Source organism: Pongo abelii, chromosome 13 (genome assembly GCF_028885655.2).
Source record: "Pongo abelii isolate AG06213 chromosome 13, NHGRI_mPonAbe1-v2.0_pri, whole genome shotgun sequence".
In the NCBI taxonomy this organism is placed as follows: Eukaryota; Metazoa; Chordata; class Mammalia; order Primates; family Hominidae; genus Pongo; species Pongo abelii.
The window spans coordinates 104,267,856-104,283,556 of record NC_071998.2 but is presented as its reverse complement, the minus strand read 5'-3'; the positions used below and the strand labels follow the sequence as shown (position 1 = coordinate 104,283,556).

The following is a 15,701-nucleotide window of genomic DNA, read 5'->3' as shown; positions in this document are numbered from 1 at the left end:
TCATACACCTATGATTTGCTTTGTGTCGTCAATGTGGTGCAAGCTGGCCTTGTATAGAAATTTGTGCAAACATTTCTACTTAGCCCAAATAGGACAAGTACATAATATTAATGAGTTTACTGTAACAACTAAACGTTATAATACTCAAACATCTTCTGTCATTTAATAGCTCTCAGTGAGAGCTATTTATTTAATACTCACAAGTCTGTAAAATAAAATCAATGAAAAGTAAATGAAAATGAATCATAGGGAAAAGTTCGCCTAGGATACCTGAAATTTCAGTGACTGGTTATGGGTTGGAAAATGAGTTTGAATAAAAAGAAAAAAAATAGTATGTTATCCATTGCATAGAGATAAATTCTTTAAATTCATCTGAATTTTTGCATCATTGAATTTTAAATTTCTATTTAAACAGAATTTAAATTAAAACATTCTTCAGGCTGGGCACAGTGGCTCATGCCTGTAATCCCAGCACTTTGGGAGGCTGAGGCAGGCAGATCACCTGAGGTCAAGAGATCAAGACCATTCTGGCCAACATGGTGAAACCCCGTCTCCACTAAAAATACAAAAATTAGCTGGGTGTGGTGGCGTGTGCCTGTAGTCCCAGCTACTTGGGAGGCTGAGGCAGGAGAATCACTTGAACCTGGAAGGCGGAGGTTGTAGTGAGCCGAGATCGCGCCACTGCACTCCAGCCTGGTGACAGAGCAAGACTCTGTCTCAAAAACAACAACAACAACAAAAACAAACAAAAACAAAAAACTATATGACATCTGCATATTTGTATTGTCCTTCATATTTAACTAAGTATTCCCTTAGGCATCCATGGGGCTAAGTATCAACATTTGGTTAAGCCAGCAAATTATTTAAAAGTATTTCCTGCCCCATAGCTGGCACAGTCATGGCCTCTGTTGATGACCATTTGTGTGTGTGTGTGTGTGTGTGTGTGTGTGTTTGAGACAGTCTCACTCTGTCACCCAGGCTAGAGTCCAGTGGCTTGATCTTGGCTCACTGCAACCTCTGCCTCCCAGGTTCCAGTGATTCTCCTGCCTCAGCCTCCCTAGTGGCTAGGATTACAGGTGCGTGCCATCATGCCTGGCTAATTTTTATATTTTGAGCAGAGATGAGGTTTCACCATATTGGCCAGGCTGGTCTCGAACTCCTGACCTCAAGTGATCCGCCAGCCTCGGCCTCCCAAAGTGTTGGGATTACAGGCGTGAGCCACCACGCCCGGCCGGCTTTTCTTATATAAGGGTCTTTTACCTATATAAAAGCTAAGCTATGTCTATGTGTGGGTGGGCTGACAGCGTGACATAATTTATTATTTTTCTGATTTAAAGAAAACTATCTTTGGCATTTTGGTGCCTAAGTACATCAAAGCATGTCTGTAATCATCTGAAAAGTATATACTGTTATGTGATATTGGGAGAACTGGACATTCTGCTGTCCTAGAAGTTTGTCCTTGCTGGTATTATTAAGCTGTTTACTCAGCCATAAACATCTTAAGACCATGGGTGGTGACTGGCAAGGAACGTGCCTTGCTAGTTTGAAGATGGAGCTGATTTTACACTTGATCTTAGACAAAAGGCCGAGAAGCAATAAGATGGAGTTGATTTTAAAATGGTGTTACCCTGGCTCTCTTATTCTTCTGTTTCCCTAACAATACCATGCCATACAATTCATCCTTTTAAAGTGGACAATTCAGTGTCTTTTAGTACAGGTGTGCCTCGGCTTACAACAGGGTTACATCCTGATAAATCCACCATGTTGAAAATATTGTAAGTCAAAAATGCATTTAATCCACCTAAGCTACTGAACACCATGGCTCAACCTTGCCTACTCTAAACATGCTCAGAACACTTACATTAGCCCACAGTGGTCTCAAATAATCAGACACAAGCCTATTTTATAATAAAGTGTTGAATATCTCATGTAATTTATTAAAGACTGTACCAAAAATGAAAACAAAATGTCGTATGGGCTCTTGAAGTATGGTTTCTACTGAACGCATACTGCTTTCGCACCATCATAAAGTGAAAAAATGGTAAGTCGGCTGGGCATGGTGGCTCACGCCTGTAATCCCAACACTTTGGGAGGCTGAGATGGGTGGATCATCTGAGGTCAGGAGTTCGAGACCAGCCTGACCAACATTGTGAAACCCCATCTCTACAAAAAAAAAAAAAAAAAAATTAGTGGGGCTTCGTGGTGCACACCTGTAATCTCAGCTACTCCGGAGGCTGAGGCATGAGAATCGCTTGAACCTGGGAGGCAGAGGTTGCAGTGAGCTGAGATAGCGCCACTGCGCTCCAGCCTCAACAATAGAGCAAGACTCTGTCTAAAAAAAAAAAATCATTAAGTAGAACCATGGTAAATTGGGGACCATCTGTATATCTACTATGACCTGCAACATCTTTCCCTTTGCCAAGCATCTGTAATTCCCACAAAATTATTGGACCGTTATATATCATTCACTCTGAAATTGCCTTTCAGAGTTGTGGTTTACTTTGTGTCCACAATATTGTGCTCCATCACTGTTGCTATGGTTGCATGTTGACCTCACTCAACCACATGCATGAGCACCAGAAACTCTTCTAGACAAAAAAAAAAGCTGTTGACTATTTTCCTTAAAAGTCCTTAAAAATGGTCTTTAAATTGATAGGGGAGCGTCTGGGTTTGTTGTTGTCTTAAAATAGCCTCTACATACAGCTTCTGTAAGTAGAAAAAAGGCCACCTTATCTGTGCCACTGTGCAGAGAGTAAACAACAACAAACTGTTCTTGGCAAACATCTCCTACATAAGATGCTTACTTCTTCCAGGTCTTAAAAGGAACACATGAGATGAGGAACTCCAAGAAAATTATGCCTTTAGCTTTTGTTTTTTTTAATGGTCTTGTTCTGTCCTTCAGGCTGGAGTGTAGTGGCACAATCATAGCTCGTTGTAGCCTTGACCTCCTGGTCTCAAGTGATCCTCCCACCTCAGCCTCCTTCCTGAATAGCTAGACAGGCACACGCCACCAGACCTGCCTAATTTTAGAAATTATTGTGTAGAAATGAGGTCTTGCTATGTTGCCCAGGCTAGTCTTGAACTCCTGGCCTAAAGGGATCCTCCTGCCTCAGCCTCCCAAAGTGCTGGGATTACAGGCATGAACCATGGTGTCCTACCTGGCTTTCCAGTTCTACCAAGTGGGTGAGCGGTTCACAAGTGTGGATACAGCACCTACAGCATCAGCATTGCCTGGAATTGGTTAAAATGCAACTACTCCACTTTGGGAGGTTGAGGCAGGCAGATCACCTGAGGTCCGGAGTTCGAGGCCAGAATGGCCAACATGGTGAAACCCCGTCTTTACTAAAAATACAAAAAAAAAAAAAAATTAGCTTGGCCTGGTGGCGGGTGCCTGTAATCCCAGCTACTTGGGAGGCTGAGGCAGGAGAATCACTTGAACCCAGGAGGCAGAGGTTGCAGTGAACTGAGATCACACCGTTGCACTCCAGCCTGGGCGACAGAGCAAGAGCGAGACTCTATCTCAAAAAAAAAAAAAAAAAAAGAAAAGAAAAGAAAAAGCAACTACTCAGCTCCATCAGAACTGCTCGCTCAGAAACCCTTGGGGAGGGCCATGCGATCTGTGTTTCCACGAGCCCCCCAGGTGGTTCTGATGATGCAGACTCAGATTTGAGGAGGCTGAGGAAGGATCCTCAGGTGAAGGAGGGAAGGAACTGCCTTTACAGCCGGTGAAAGCACCTGACACAGGTCTCTAGAGCAGGACATACTTCTTGTTTTATCTTTTAAATTCAAAATAAAATCACTTTTGTGTGGGTATAGTCATACTAGTTTTAGAAAAAATCAGCCCATTTTCCAGTGTGCAAACACTTTATTCCAAGAATATCTTATCCAAGGCGGAAATTCAAAAATTAAATGCCTAGAGGAAAACTGCAGCATTCTCCATCATTCCTGTCGAGGAAACATTATTAATCTCCATATTACCTTTTATTTTCTGTTTGTGTGTGTGTGTGTGTGTGTATGTGTGTGTTTGGAGACAGAATTTCACTCTTGTTGCCTAGGCTGGAGTGCAACGGCGCAATCTCGGCGCACCACAACCTCCGCCTTCCGGGTTCAAGCGTTTCTCCTACCTCAGCTGCCTGAGTAGTTGAGATTACAGAAACCTGCCGTCAGGCCTGGCTAATTTTTTGTATTTTTAGTAGAGACGGGGGTTTCACCACATTGACCAGGCTGGTCTTGAGCTCCTGACCTCAGGTGATCCAAACGCCTCCACCTCCCAAAGTGTTGGGATTACAGGTGTGAGGCACCGCGCCTGGCTCATATTACTTTTTAAATCATAATATTTTACAGAGAATTTGATTATATCCATTGACAATAAAAACACAAATATTAATTTTAAATGTTTTATTACACATTTCCTTGAAATTTTCAATACAATAGTGCATTTTTAATCCGCAAAAAATGTTACAACGGTAGTATCTATGCACACAATAATATAAACATGTTGGAGGTGTGTGTTCACATTTTTGGAAATGGACAGAACAAAGGGGAAGAAGCCTGCACCTCAATACTCAGGGCAGAGACAGGCCCCTCTAGGGCTGCATTCGAGGTCAGCACCAACCGTGTGCAAAGCTGATCTGGGCCTGCTGCAGAAAAAATGCTAAACTCATGTACACCACCTGGCCTCACTTTCCTCCTGTCCTCTGTGAAAGGGACAGGAGAATAACGGTCCCTTACCTGCCACTTAGCAGCTGTGGCCCTTGGGCAAGTAAGTCCCTTTCCTCCTCTGAGCCGCCCACTTTCCCAAGGTTCTGAGCCACAGAGAGAAGCTAGACCTGAGGGGGACGTTCAGGCTTCCTCCCAACAAGTGGAGAGTGGTGGACATCCATCAACACCTCCATCGGCATGCAGTTAGCCCGTTTTCCAGATCGCCATGATATATATTTCACAGCCCAGTTTAGTGGGGGAAGAACAGGACTGTGCTGGGGCTCCCAGCTAGACCCCGGCTCTGCCTTTTGCTGCCAGCAAGGCCTTCGCCAGGACACAGCCCCTGTGTCCACAAGTTTTCTCCTCTGTCATATGGAAATGATCTGATAGGGTTATAGGGATGATTAGACTGAACAACAGCAAGGGTATAAAATTGTGCCCAGCATAAGCAATCAGTGGTGTAATAGGTCAGGAGAAGGTGACCTGCAGGGCTCAGCGGTGATCGGGAGAGGTGATCACAATTAGCAACTGGAGAGAGCCTCCAGGTTTTGCGAAACACTGCGTTTTGACACAGGTGGTGGTTTCACAGCATATTCAATTTCAGACAACATACACACCGCATCCTTAGGATACCCGGACTTTATGTTGGTGTGTTATTCTTTTCAGAAAGCGTTTTAATTTTAGTTTAGGTTTTGTTTTAAAGCAGGACCTGAGAATTAGAAGACAATCCTGGGAAACGTTCAGGCCTCTGCAGGCTGAGATGCGGCCCAGGCCTATATTTCTTGAGGAGGAAAAAGGAACCCATTGAATTTTGGGGAGTACAGGGGAGCAGAGAGAAATTGCACTGGGTGTGCGTGTGCGTCCGTGCATGTGTGTATGTGCGTACACAAACAGAGGGGCTGGAGGAGGAAATCAGCAAGGCCCAGAGAAGGGCAGAGAATCTCGAGGCCCGAAGGGCTGGTACTGCACTTGGCTGGATGGCAGGATGGCAGCACAGCGGCCTGAGGTTCATGGGTCATTTTTGCCCCCTCTCCATGCTCACGGACCCTTCATGGCTGTCCCCAGCTCTGAGACGTGGGCCTTGCAAGCTAGAACCAAGCATGCTCTCTGCCCAATTCTGAGGCAGTCATTGGGACTGCGGGGCCGTGGACCCCTGCCAGGCTGGCCTGTCCCCGGACACTCAGGATGCACTTCGGCCTCCTGGCTCCTGCAGTCACCTGCACAAGCCTCCTTTTGAAGGTAATTTCAGGAGTTGTTACAGCAACACCTGCGAACTGAGGCAGACGACAGGGCCACCACAGAGGTGACACTGTGTGCAGGGAGGGGAGAGAGGCGCCACCTCTAGCTTTGCTTCCTGTGCCCCCAGGGAGTTGCCACTCATAGTGGGCTCCACCCTCCCCCCACCAACATGTTCCCTATCATCCTCCAAAAGCCACCGCCACTGTGCCCAGGGCCATACTCACCACTGAGTCCTGCCCAGACCAGGGACCATCGGTCACCCCATCACTTTGAGTTTCCTCCTGCCTGGGCCACATCCAGATTCTGGGATGTTTTCCACACTCAGCCTCACTTTGCCTTTGACGCGCTATGGCCTAAATGTCAGTGTCTCCCAAATTTATATGTTGAAGCCTAATTCCCAATGGGGTAGAACGAACAGGTGGGGCCTTTGGGAATGCCCTGAAACCAGGCAGACTTTCTGAATAATCCCCTCCTGAAGGAAGTTAGTGCGCTCATCAAACAGGCTCCAGCAACCTCCCTTGTCCCCTTCGGCCACATGAGGACACAGCTAGAGGCACTGCCCTAAGGAATGGGTCCTCACCAGGCACTGAATCCTCAGGCATCTTGATCTTGGACTTCTCAGCCTTCGGAACTTTGACAACACATTTCGGGCGTTAGTAACTCCCCAGGCCAATGTACTTTGTTAGAGGAGCCCACCGGACTAGGACGGGCCCTCCCTTCTCACCTGACGTCACATACTCCCAGGATCCGCCCCTCACAAACTCATGCGTTGTGGGAATTCCTTGGGTGAAGGGGCCAGGAGAGGCCCCTGTAAACTGCTCACAGGCAATCAGAGGTCCCTTAGAATGGGGAGGACAGCAAGCACAACAGGAATCTATCAACAATGCACGACACACAGGACCCCAGCAGACCCTCACAGAAAAGGATCAAAGAGGGGAGGCAGAAGAGGGGATCCGCCACCACAGTGTGACAGCCTCCTACCCAGAACAGGGCAGTGGCAGAAGACGCAGGGAAAAGAGCCAACAAGAACAGAAGATGCACCTCACAGAGCCCAGAGTGGCTCCTGCTGTGTGCAGAGCCCAGGAACACCAGAAATCACAGCTGTGTCTATGGTCCAGAGGGACGAGTCAGTCGTTGACCACATCCTACATCACAAAACAGGGGCCTTTTCTAGAGTGAAGGCAAGGAGAGAACGTATTCACCACCCAAGAATGTATTCACCACCGAGGTGGGGAGCAAATATACAAGATTCGCGAGACTGCCAGGCCCCGCCTTTTCTCACAGAGGAAGAGGATGAAGCCGCATTCTGCAGGCTCTAGTAGGCTCCGAAGTTGGGGGCTGTGATCAAGAATAGGAAGGTCACACTCAGAGTTGGAAAGGCCCAGAAAGCTAGGAAGTCCCCCCGTCAGCTACTGTGCCCCAGGCCATCCACATCCACACACCCCAGTGCCTCCTGCCCCAGGGAGAAGAGTCTCTGGGTCCAGGACCCGAGGTCTGCAGAGACTCAGGAGACACAGAGTCCTGGGGTTCGCCACAAGCTTCATCCGAGGGTAAAATGCAAACCAGGATGAGGCATTTGATTCAGGGTCCTCCTGCACTGAGAAGAGGAAGGACAAGAAGAGCCATGGCCAAAGCAGGGGGAGTCAGGATGAGGCAGAGGCCGAGCTGCAGGCAGAGCCACCTCTGTGGTCCTAACCCGGGGATACCAGGTTCCTCCGGCCACCCCTCCCCACACTCCCCAGCTGACTTGGGAGGAGGCTTGCCATCACTATCCCGAAATTCTGCTCCAACGCTACACATATAGAGCTTCTGACTCTATAGAAGCAACGTCTGCATACACCAAGACAACTTGAATGACCCCCACCTAGCACGGCTCTCTAGTGACGCCCTCTGTCTGGCATCAGCTGGACTTCTGTGTCTCTTCTATCAGCCATGCTGGCTGCTGTCAAGGCAGTGCTTGGGTTTAAGGGATCCCAGGACTTTGTGCTCAGAGCGTGCAAGGCTCCACCTCACCCTTCCTGAGCGCCTGCCTGGGCTGCCCACACACACCTGCGCTGGGGAGGGGCAGAGGCGGCCACACCCACTCACATCTAACTCTTCCTCTGGGCCAACAGTTCACAGGCCAATAACTCCAAAATGCCACCCGTTCTTCATACATTTCCAAAAGAAGGAATGAAGAATACGGTGGCATGTTCACAAGCCTTTTTCTTCTGGAGGAAAAACAAAACTTTGACCAACGACACAGATAAACCAAATGTCTGCCCTGCTCCCTGACAATCCTTCACTTTCTGCAACCACGTGCAGAGGTGGGTACGGACAAGGCCACTGAGGCTTCTGTGAAAATAAATCTCTCAGTCACCCTAAAGGAAGGGTAAGAGCCATGGAGCTTCCTATTTCACCAAATGTGGAGGGGACGTTTGGGGGTGGTGGACCCTGCATTCTGAGGGGAAAGAAGAAACAGGACCCACTGCTGGGACCAGGGGCCAGCAACCCCCAGGAGTCCCTGGGCATTCAGCTGGAGGTGGCTCCCCCTGCATTGCCACCCACGGTGCGGCAGCCCCCGTTCTTCCCTTCTGTCCATCAGGACCCATGGAACTGGGCACCCGGCTCTGGGGTATGGAGAGCACACAGGAGGCCTGGCTCCTCCTCACCCCTGACTCTACAGAATTGAGTCTCAACTCAAGTCCCACATACAGGTCTTGGCTTTCTTTCCTGTTCCAACCCCAGAGAGGGCACAGATGCCCAGAGTGAGGGGACGGTTACTTGGCCACCAGGTGTGGAGCATCCCTGGCCAGCTGCTGGGAACCCCGCAGACCGAGGGTGTGGCTGGTACAGGGGGAAAGTGAGATCCTCTCCTCCTCTCTCCTGCCAAGAGTGGGCCAAGGAGAGAAGGGCCAGGGAAAGGTCCACTAACAAAACCGAGTGGGGAGGAGGGGTGATGGCCACAGCTTTCTACACGGAATCCTGAATGCCACAAGAAGTGTCCCCACCTGCTTCCATGCTGGGAACACAGTATTAGACCTCAGCACGAGCCACATGTCCCTGCCCACCCCTCGCCCAGAGGGGGATCAGGAACAGGAAGGACTTTCCAGTGCCATGGACAAGCCCTGGGTGAGCACAGGATGGGGGGGTCCTGCTGTGGTGGGTCCTGGGCTGACCGGAGCAGGTCCCAGAAGCAGGCGAGGGGCTGTGCAGTCTGCAGCATAACTCTGAACTTGACAATGAGGTCTCTCCGCTGAGTGCATACCTTGAGGAAGGGAAGCATCTTTCCATGGAGTCTGCCCCATTGCCTGCCAATGGCATTCGTGCCCATCTAGAGGACCAGCCGCCACCCCTGCTGGCTGCCAATGTCCTTTCAGGCAAACACGGCACCTTGAGAAAATGAGGCAGAGAGTGAAGGAAGGGTTTGAGTAGGAAAGTCACCAGCTGGTACTGACAAGGACACTGAGGGTACAGTGGTTCCATCTGAGCAGAAGTGTGTGCCAGGGCTTCCCTTGGAGCACAAAGACAATGCTGCAGGGATGGCTTCTGGCCTGGAAACTCCCTTTTTGGAAAGTGACCTGTGGCTCCAGGTAGCTGTTCTGTGTGCGACGGTGCTGAATCTTGTCCTTGTCCTTGGTGGGACCCCTTGTGCTCAGGGTGGAGGAGCTCTCCGTGACCTCCCTGGACCAGGTAGTGCCACGGGAGATCCCCTTCAGGCACTGTTGCACACAGGTCTGCCCTGCCATCTGCAGGAAGCGTGCGGTGTTCCCGGCTCTCCTTAGACACTCTCAGCCACTGAAGTCCCTCTCCAAGCATCCAAGGGAGGCTTCTCCCTGCGCCTCTGGGTCATGTGGTCAAGGCCAATGCAGGGCAGAGGAGTGACCGCTGGAAAAGAAGAGCCCAGATGAAGTGCAGTCACCTACCTGAGGCCGGGCTCCGCTGGAAGTCCTCATGAAGTATGTCTAGGAAGAAACCACCAGAGTCACTGAGGGCCCCTAGATATGCAGTGCGGAGGGAAAGGGCAGCGCGGCTCATCTTCATGGAACCATTGCTACAGTGCTGGGATTTCATCACGCCTGCTAGCTTCATTAGTTACTATTCCCATGAAAAAGTAACATAGTAATGCAACATTTTATTTTATTACTATTTTTTTTGGACGGAATCTTTCTCTATCGCCCAGGCTGGAGTGCAGTGGCAAGATCTCGGCTCACTGCAACCTCCGCCTCCCAGGTTCTAAGACTTCTCATGCCTCAGCCTCCCCAGTAGCTGGGATTACAGGCACCCGCCCCCATGCCCGGCTAATTTTTGTATTTTTAGTAGAGACGGGGTTTCACCAGGTTGGCCAGGCTGATCTTGAACCCCTGACCTCAGGTGATCTGCCCACCTTGGCCTCCAAAAGTGCTGAGATTACAGGCGTGAGGCACCGCGCCCGGCCTTAATGCAACATTTAAAAAATCAAAATTCACGCTAAATATTCCATTGTGAGCAAAATATCCACATTTTAAATCAAGCCATGGTCAGATCCTGCAACTGCAACACTCTGACAGCTGTACAAGCGTTGGGCACGATGCGAAACTAAATTTTGGCAAATTCCATTCAACCTATAAAGTTGTCACCAAAGAAAAGGAAAAGTACTCACTTGCGGAATGTTCCAGACAGCTCCCAGGCGCACTGCACTGCCAGAGATGGGGGATCTGCTCCCCGAGGACTGGGGCTTTTCCAATGAAGGCCATTTTCCAGTTTCGTCTAAAAGCACAGAAGGACTTCGTGAAATGTTTGGCTTTTTCCTAAGGGAAGGAGGTGCCTACAGCGTTGCCATCACTGCTGCTGGCCACAGGAAGATGCGTACATATCGTCCCGCCCTAAGATCATGTTTTGAAAGTGGGCGACTTTGGAAATTAACTGAGGCTGTAACTGCCGAATAGAGCTGACGGGATCGGGGAGCTGTTCCGATGAGTCTCCAGAGCGGCCCGGTGACCGCAGGAGCTCTGAGTCATCAAAGACCGGGGCCAGGGAGCCGGGAAGGGGAAGGGCCCGCTGCTCCCGGGCCACCCCGGCACACATGAGCTAGGGGCAAAATTTCATGCCGCAACAAAGCGACGCATTTTTTTGGAACTGAGACGGTTCCAGAACTTCTTACTCACTCTTGGCGCCGCCCCAGCGCTTCCAGGCCCCGGACCCGCCGCAAACACCGCTGGGCTTGGACCCAAACCGCGGTCGGGTCCCGCCCGGTCTGGTCCTGTCCCGTTGGAGGCGGCGGTTGGGCGCAGCGCCAGGCGCGCGCTCTCTGCTGGCCGTTGGGAAGCAGCGAGGGAAGCGCTGAGCTCGCGGCCGAGCGGTGGTCGCTCGCCCCCTCGCGGGCTCTCGCGGAATCGCTGACATCCTCCCTCTGTCCCTTGCTCTCTGCTTCTGGCTGGGAATGCTCCATTTACATGGATTGGAATAGACCTAAGCACCACAATTACAAAATTAGTTATACGTTAATCAAAGCCTCAAAACGCCAGGTAACCCATGTTCTAAATCACTGTTCGAAAGACAGCCAAACAGGTGAGTCACCTGATGAGAAATACCTGCCCCAACCTCTTACATTAAAGAAAAATTTGTAATACAATCAAGCTACTGGTCACTGTTTATCTTTATGATACCTACCAGTTTTAACAAAATACTATTCTGAAGAAAGTGTCACAAGATAAGTTCAAACAAAAGATCAGCAAATGCTATTTTATATCATTGTAATAGATCAAAGAATATTACAAATAATATTCAAGGAATAAAAATTTTCTTCTCTCTAAACATTTTTGTAACTCATAATGTACAAGATATTGTCAAAATAATTCCATTATTTTGGTACTAATATTTGCCAACCGGGGCGAAAGAGTTGAGATTTTTTTTTGAGCTGGGCAAACAATCGGTATAATTGATTAGAAAGAGCCACAAGTTTAACTTCCTATACAGCTTTCCTGTGGGGAACGTCAAATGAAGGGAAATAAAACCATATTTTCATGTAATGTTTTTTTTTTTTTAAGATGGGGTCTCGTTATGTTACCCAGGCTGGTCTCGAACTTTGGCCTCAAGGGATCCTTCCCCCTCAGCCTCTCACTTCTCTCACCGCCAGCCTCCCAAATGCTAGGATTACAGGCGTGATACATCGCGCCTGGTGGAAAAAGAGCACTGCAATTTCACCCCTAAAAACCTCCCAGGCAAAGACTGTATTTCTTTGCCTTCAGATGGGGGCAAATTTTTAGAAGAACCTTTAGATAGAGATTCCCAAACAGGGACAAAGTAGATTATCTGCTTTCATCTTCCTGATTGTGATCAAGGCTGGAGGGTAGTTTCTCCAGGAGATCTTATCTCACGCACCACCGTGGCCCTCCGTGTCCAGCTGGTTGAAGCCTGGAGAATGTGGTGGTGGGAACAGGACTCTTGGGTCTTCTGGATTTTGAGACTATGTCCTGTTTCCCAAGAGAACTAGGAGCAGGTCTTTGTATTCAGGCCTGACTAAGAGGAGATACTATTCAGATATCTACTATTCAGGTATCTCAAAAGCATGAAGATGTCCTTACTTTTAAGCCATGGCTCCAAGGCGTGTCCCAGGAAAGGGAGCAGGCAAGGCTGGAGCAGACAGTCTCCAGCCAGGAGCAGAGAGCAAGAGACGTAGAATGTCAGCGATTCCGCGAGAGCCCGCGAGGGGGCGAGCGACCACCGCTCGGCCGCGAGCTCAGCGCTTCCCTCGCTGCTTCCCAACGGCCAGCAGAGAGCGCGCGCCTGGCGCTGCGCCCAACCGCCACCTCCAACGGGACAGGACCAGACCGGGCGGGACCGGACCGCGGTTTGGGTCCAAGCCCAGCGGTGTTTGCGGCGGGTCCGGGGCCTGGAAGCGCTGGGGCGGCGCCAAGAGTGAGTAAGAAGTTCTGGAACCGTCTCAGTTCCAAAAAAATGCGTCGCTTTGTTGCGGCATGAAATTTTGCCCCTAGCTCATGTGTGCCGGGGTGGCCCGGGAGCAGCGGGCCCTTCCCCTTCCCGGCTCCCTGGCCCCGGTCTTTGATGACTCAGAGCTCCTGCGGTCACCGGGCCGCTCTGGAGACTCATCGGAACAGCTCCCCGATCCCGTCAGCTCTATTCGGCAGTTACAGCCTCAGTTAATTTCCAAAGTCGCCCACTTTCAAAACATGATCTTAGGGCGGGACGATATGTACGCATCTTCCTGTGGCCAGCAGCAGTGATGGCAACGCTGTAGGCACCTCCTTCCCTTAGGAAAAAGCCAAACATTTCACGAAGTCCTTCTGTGCTTTTAGACGAAACTGGAAAATGGCCTTCATTGGAAAAGCCCCAGTCCTCGGGGAGCAGATCCCCCATCTCTGGCAGTGCAGTGCGCCTGGGAGCTGTCTGGAACATTCCGCAAGTGAGTACTTTTCCTTTTCTTTGGTGACAACTTTATAGGTTGAATGGAATTTGCCAAAATTTAGTTTCGCATCGTGCCCAACGCTTGTACAGCTGTCAGAGTGTTGCAGTTGCAGGATCTGACCATGGCTTGATTTAAAATGTGGATATTTTGCTCACAATGGAATATTTAGCGTGAATTTTGATTTTTTAAATGTTGCATTAAGGCCGGGCGCGGTGCCTCACGCCTGTAATCTCAGCACTTTTGGAGGCCAAGGTGGGCAGATCACCTGAGGTCAGGGGTTCAAGATCAGCCTGGCCAACCTGGTGAAACCCCGTCTCTACTAAAAATACAAAAATTAGCCGGGCATGGGGGCGGGTGCCTGTAATCCCAGCTACTGGGGAGGCTGAGGCATGAGAAGTCTTAGAACCTGGGAGGCGGAGGTTGCAGTGAGCCGAGATCTTGCCACTGCACTCCAGCCTGGGCGATAGAGAAAGATTCCGTCCAAAAAAAATAGTAATAAAATAAAATGTTGCATTACTATGTTACTTTTTCATGGGAATAGTAACTAATGAAGCTAGCAGGCGTGATGAAATCCCAGCACTGTAGCAATGGTTCCATGAAGATGAGCCGCGCTGCCCTTTCCCTCCGCACTGCATATCTAGGGGCCCTCAGTGACTCTGGTGGTTTCTTCCTAGACATACTTCATGAGGACTTCCAGCGGAGCCCGGCCTCAGGTAGGTGACTGCACTTCATCTGGGCTCTTCTTTTCCAGCGGTCACTCCTCTGCCCTGCATTGGCCTTGACCACATGACCCAGAGGCGCAGGGAGAAGCCTCCCTTGGATGCTTGGAGAGGGACTTCAGTGGCTGAGAGTGTCTAAGGAGAGCCGGGAACACCGCACGCTTCCTGCAGATGGCAGGGCAGACCTGTGTGCAACAGTGCCTGAAGGGGATCTCCCGTGGCACTACCTGGTCCAGGGAGGTCACGGAGAGCTCCTCCACCCTGAGCACAAGGGGTCCCACCAAGGACAAGGACAAGATTCAGCACCGTCGCACACAGAACAGCTACCTGGAGCCACAGGTCACTTTCCAAAAAGGGAGTTTCCAGGCCAGAAGCCATCCCTGCAGCATTGTCTTTGTGCTCCAAGGGAAGCCCTGGCACACACTTCTGCTCAGATGGAACCACTGTACCCTCAGTGTCCTTGTCAGTACCAGCTGGTGACTTTCCTACTCAAACCCTTCCTTCACTCTCTGCCTCATTTTCTCAAGGTGCCGTGTTTGCCTGAAAGGACATTGGCAGCCAGCAGGGGTGGCGGCTGGTCCTCTAGATGGGCACGAATGCCATTGGCAGGCAATGGGGCAGACTCCATGGAAAGATGCTTCCCTTCCTCAAGGTATGCACTCAGCGGAGAGACCTCATTGTCAAGTTCAGAGTTATGCTGCAGACTGCACAGCCCCTCGCCTGCTTCTGGGACCTGCTCCGGTCAGCCCAGGACCCACCACAGCAGGACCCCCCCATCCTGTGCTCACCCAGGGCTTGTCCATGGCACTGGAAAGTCCTTCCTGTTCCTGATCCCCCTCTGGGCGAGGGGTGGGCAGGGACATGTGGCTCGTGCTGAGGTCTAATACTGTGTTCCCAGCATGGAAGCAGGTGGGGACACTTCTTGTGGCATTCAGGATTCCGTGTAGAAAGCTGTGGCCATCACCCCTCCTCCCCACTCGGTTTTGTTAGTGGACCTTTCCCTGGCCCTTCTCTCCTTGGCCCACTCTTGGCAGGAGAGAGGAGGAGAGGATCTCACTTTCCCCCTGTACCAGCCACACCCTCGGTCTGCGGGGTTCCCAGCAGCTGGCCAGGGATGCTCCACACCTGGTGGCCAAGTAACCGTCCCCTCACTCTGGGCATCTGTGCCCTCTCTGGGGTTGGAACAGGAAAGAAAGCCAAGACCTGTATGTGGGACTTGAGTTGAGACTCAATTCTGTAGAGTCAGGGGTGAGGAGGAGCCAGGCCTCCTGTGTGCTCTCCATACCCCAGAGCCGGGTGCCCAGTTCCATGGGTCCTGATGGACAGAAGGGAAGAACGGGGGCTGCCGCACCGTGGGTGGCAATGCAGGGGGAGCCACCTCCAGCTGAATGCCCAGGGACTCCTGGGGGTTGCTGGCCCCTGGTCCCAGCAGTGGGTCCTGTTTCTTCTTTCCCCTCAGAATGCAGGGTCCACCACCCCCAAACGTCCCCTCCACATTTGGTGAAATAGGAAGCTCCATGGCTCTTACCCTTCCTTTAGGGTGACTGAGAGATTTATTTTCACAGAAGCCTCAGTGGCCTTGTCCGTACCCACCTCTGCACGTGGTTGCAGAAAGTGAAGGATTGTCAGGGAGCAGGGCAGACATTTGGTTTATC

At 50.6% G+C, this 15,701-nt stretch overlaps 1 protein-coding gene and 1 pseudogene across 2 annotated transcripts; one reads left to right on the top strand and one right to left on the bottom strand.

The window, feature by feature from the left end:
* Positions 1-4,383: 4,383 nt before the first annotated feature.
* Positions 4,384-12,580, bottom strand: LOC112134988 (uncharacterized). 2 transcript variants are annotated; one of them, XM_063714368.1, is made up of 6 exons: positions 12,486-12,580; positions 11,067-11,370; positions 10,562-10,668; positions 9,846-9,884; positions 9,188-9,312; positions 4,384-7,278 (listed from the first exon to the last, which is right to left on the bottom strand). In XM_063714368.1, the coding sequence occupies exons 2-6, from the start codon at positions 11,302-11,304 to the stop codon at positions 7,158-7,160; spliced, it is 630 nt and encodes a 209-aa protein (XP_063570438.1). In that variant the 5' UTR covers positions 11,305-11,370; positions 12,486-12,580; the 3' UTR covers positions 4,384-7,157. The 2 variants fall into 2 exon arrangements, 1 of the variants encoding a protein (XP_063570438.1); XR_010136588.1 differs by lacking the exons at positions 9,846-9,884; positions 11,067-11,370; positions 12,486-12,580 and having other exon boundaries at positions 4,384-9,807; positions 10,562-11,058.
* Positions 12,581-12,709: 129 nt separating this feature from the next.
* LOC100438649 (uncharacterized) lies at positions 12,710-15,397 on the top strand (annotated as a pseudogene).
* The last annotated feature ends 304 nt before the right edge of the window (positions 15,398-15,701 follow it).